General features: G+C 38.0%; 1 protein-coding gene across 1 annotated transcript in view; it reads left to right on the top strand.

Moving 5' to 3' along the window:
* LOC119595438 (bifunctional heparan sulfate N-deacetylase/N-sulfotransferase-like) overlaps nt 1-2,500 on the top strand; it is a 36,639-nt gene that overhangs the window by 13,232 nt on the left and 20,907 nt on the right. Inside the window, 1 exon segment of the mRNA XM_037944556.1 lies at nt 1,614-2,241. Coding sequence (XP_037800484.1) covers nt 1,922-2,241 — 320 coding nt within the window. The 5' untranslated portion in view covers nt 1,614-1,921.

Genomic DNA, 2,500 nt, shown 5'->3' with positions numbered 1-2,500 from the left:
ATACTCCTTGGCGAGAGATAAGGCAGTTAGATTGAAATAATAGGCCCATGCAGTTTACATTTTGGCTTGTGCGTCGGGTTCTTGTAGGGAGAGGCTTGTAGATAGGCCTATACGGGCGAGAGAAAGTCTTAGGTATTTTTGAGTTCCTGATTAGGTTTTTTTTTTTACGAAACTGGAAAAAAAAGTGTTATTTTGTAATAATCTGGCTTCTGAAGGTAATGTTATGTGTGTAAGATTGTGTGACATGTCCAAGAAATGTATTAGTATGTAGGCCTATTTTCAAAATTTCTTGGTGGAAATGATAGGCAATTACTTTTTTTTGGAGATTGTTATTTTTAGTAAATGGAAAGTAATAAGGACCAATGAAAAAAGGAATAAATTTGTTATATATAGCCTATATACCTTTTTATTAATTTTTTTATATTTTAATAACATGTCCTGTTGGTTATTTAGCAATTGATTTAAATAAATCCTCTTACAGCAGTCTTCAGATGTATATTTACCTTATGCATACAATTTTCTATGTACAGAAATATCTCATAAGCATTTTAATGTGATTTATCGTGGAAAAAAGACAGCACAGAGATAAAGAAAAACTACTGTTTTTACCATGAAAAAAAAAAGGAAACTAAAAATACTTTTTTTTTCTTTTTTCTTTTTCTTTTTCTTTTTTCTTTAATTGGCAGATCTGTGTATCAAGCAGGGTTGTGGTTACCACACTTCTCTCAGTTAGGCTACAGGTCAACAAACCTCCACCATATGTATTCAGGCAAGATAAAGCTAGTCGACCTTCGTAGTCATAACACGTCTTGTGAGGAAATATAGTACTTAATCTTACCTGAATATATGTAACAGAGGGTTGTTGGCTTTTGCTGTGTCATGAAAATAATGCAACGAGGAGTTTTATGCAATTGATCTGAAATACATTGTTTTGCATGACTGATATTTATTTCAGAGATTCTTCTGAAAATTCTATTAAGCCATTAATCCAATTGTCATGTGTGGCATGAATACATGCCATGCCCACTGTAATACAAGTTATTTGTTGTATTTACACATAGATGGCTCTACAATTGCTTAGTCGCCAAGGAGTCAGTTATTAGTCCTATCTCATCTGTTTACCGTTTTCTTTGACTTTTGGAAAGGGTTTTTTGCATTATTTCATTGTCTTAAATATTATTGAGATTTTAATAACAATGTAATAATCATGAATAACAATAATAACTCTATCTATATCAACTGTATTAAAAAGAATAACATATTTTCCCAATAATTCAAGGAATGGGGAAATCAGGATCGGTCACTAGGCCCTTCTGATAGACTCCTTGCTGGCTGAGTACATGTGGAGCCATCTACATGTAACAGAATTCACAAAAAACTATAGTGGACAGAACATAATTCTGGGGCAATTGGGTTAAGGAATAGAAGATAGTTGGTAATATGTTACAAATCATTGTTGACACCAACTCGTGTTCGTGGCAGAAATGGTCATATTTGCATTTTTGCAGCATAAGGCAGACATTTGTTTCAATTAATGTTGATATAAAATGTACCCTAAATTTAATTTAGGAAGATAGTTATCTTTATGTCTAAAATGAGTTTTTTCTTTTCAGAGTAAATCTTCCATGAAAGAAGACATGACACAGGGAAACTAACGCCTGAGACAATATTCTTCAGTTAGCAGCCTGGCATTTAAGCAAGTGTAGATGTCCTAAGATGGAGAGTGACAGATGCTACACCAGCAGAAGGGGAGGAACCAGTGTGGAAAAGCCAGAGTGTAGATAATGATGAGTGTTGTAGTGTGAGCAGAGTGAAGTGCAGTGCAGTAAAGTGAAGTGCAAAGAAGAGAAAAATGGCTTGTGTGTGTACATACCCCTGTGCTAGCCTGACCCTATGAGAACTCTAACTTGCTTCAAAGACCATGGGTGACCAGGAGGCTCTGGCGAGTCCTGGTGCAGTGGAGGAGGGGTCATGGAGGACCTGGGGGGCTAGGAATAGCAGTTGGGAGGAGCTGCTCCCTCATGTGGGGCAGGGGACCTCTGCACTGCTTTCATCTCAGGGCAGAAGCAGCAGCAGGAACCTCCCCTTGATATGCCGTCCCTGGCGGCTGTGGCAGCGGACCACGTTGTGCTTCGCTGGCACACGCAAGTCCTGGAGGCGCTCCATGTTCTTCCTGGCAGTTCTAGTCTGTTTATTGGTGGTTTATTCTCTTATGGAATCGCCTCACCGATCCTTTATGAGGTAGGGTGCACTGGGCAGCCTCTGCAGCACTTTTAAGAGTTGGCTGAAAATTGGTTTCTTTTAGTTTATTAGGCTTTTTTTTTTTCCCTCCTTTCTCTTCCTTTCTCTCTCTATCTCTCATTCTGTATTTTTTCTGCCTTTTCCCTTCATTCTTTTTATCTCTTTTCTCTCTCCCACTCCCAATCACTGTCCCTATCCTATTCCTATCCCTATGCCTATTCTTATTATTTCTGTCTTGCCCTTATCTCCATCTCCTCCT

The sequence above is a fragment of the Penaeus monodon genome, chromosome 36 (genome assembly GCF_015228065.2).
Source record: "Penaeus monodon isolate SGIC_2016 chromosome 36, NSTDA_Pmon_1, whole genome shotgun sequence".
Taxonomy (NCBI): domain Eukaryota; kingdom Metazoa; phylum Arthropoda; class Malacostraca; order Decapoda; family Penaeidae; genus Penaeus; species Penaeus monodon.
This window is presented reverse-complemented; position numbering and strand designations above follow the sequence as displayed.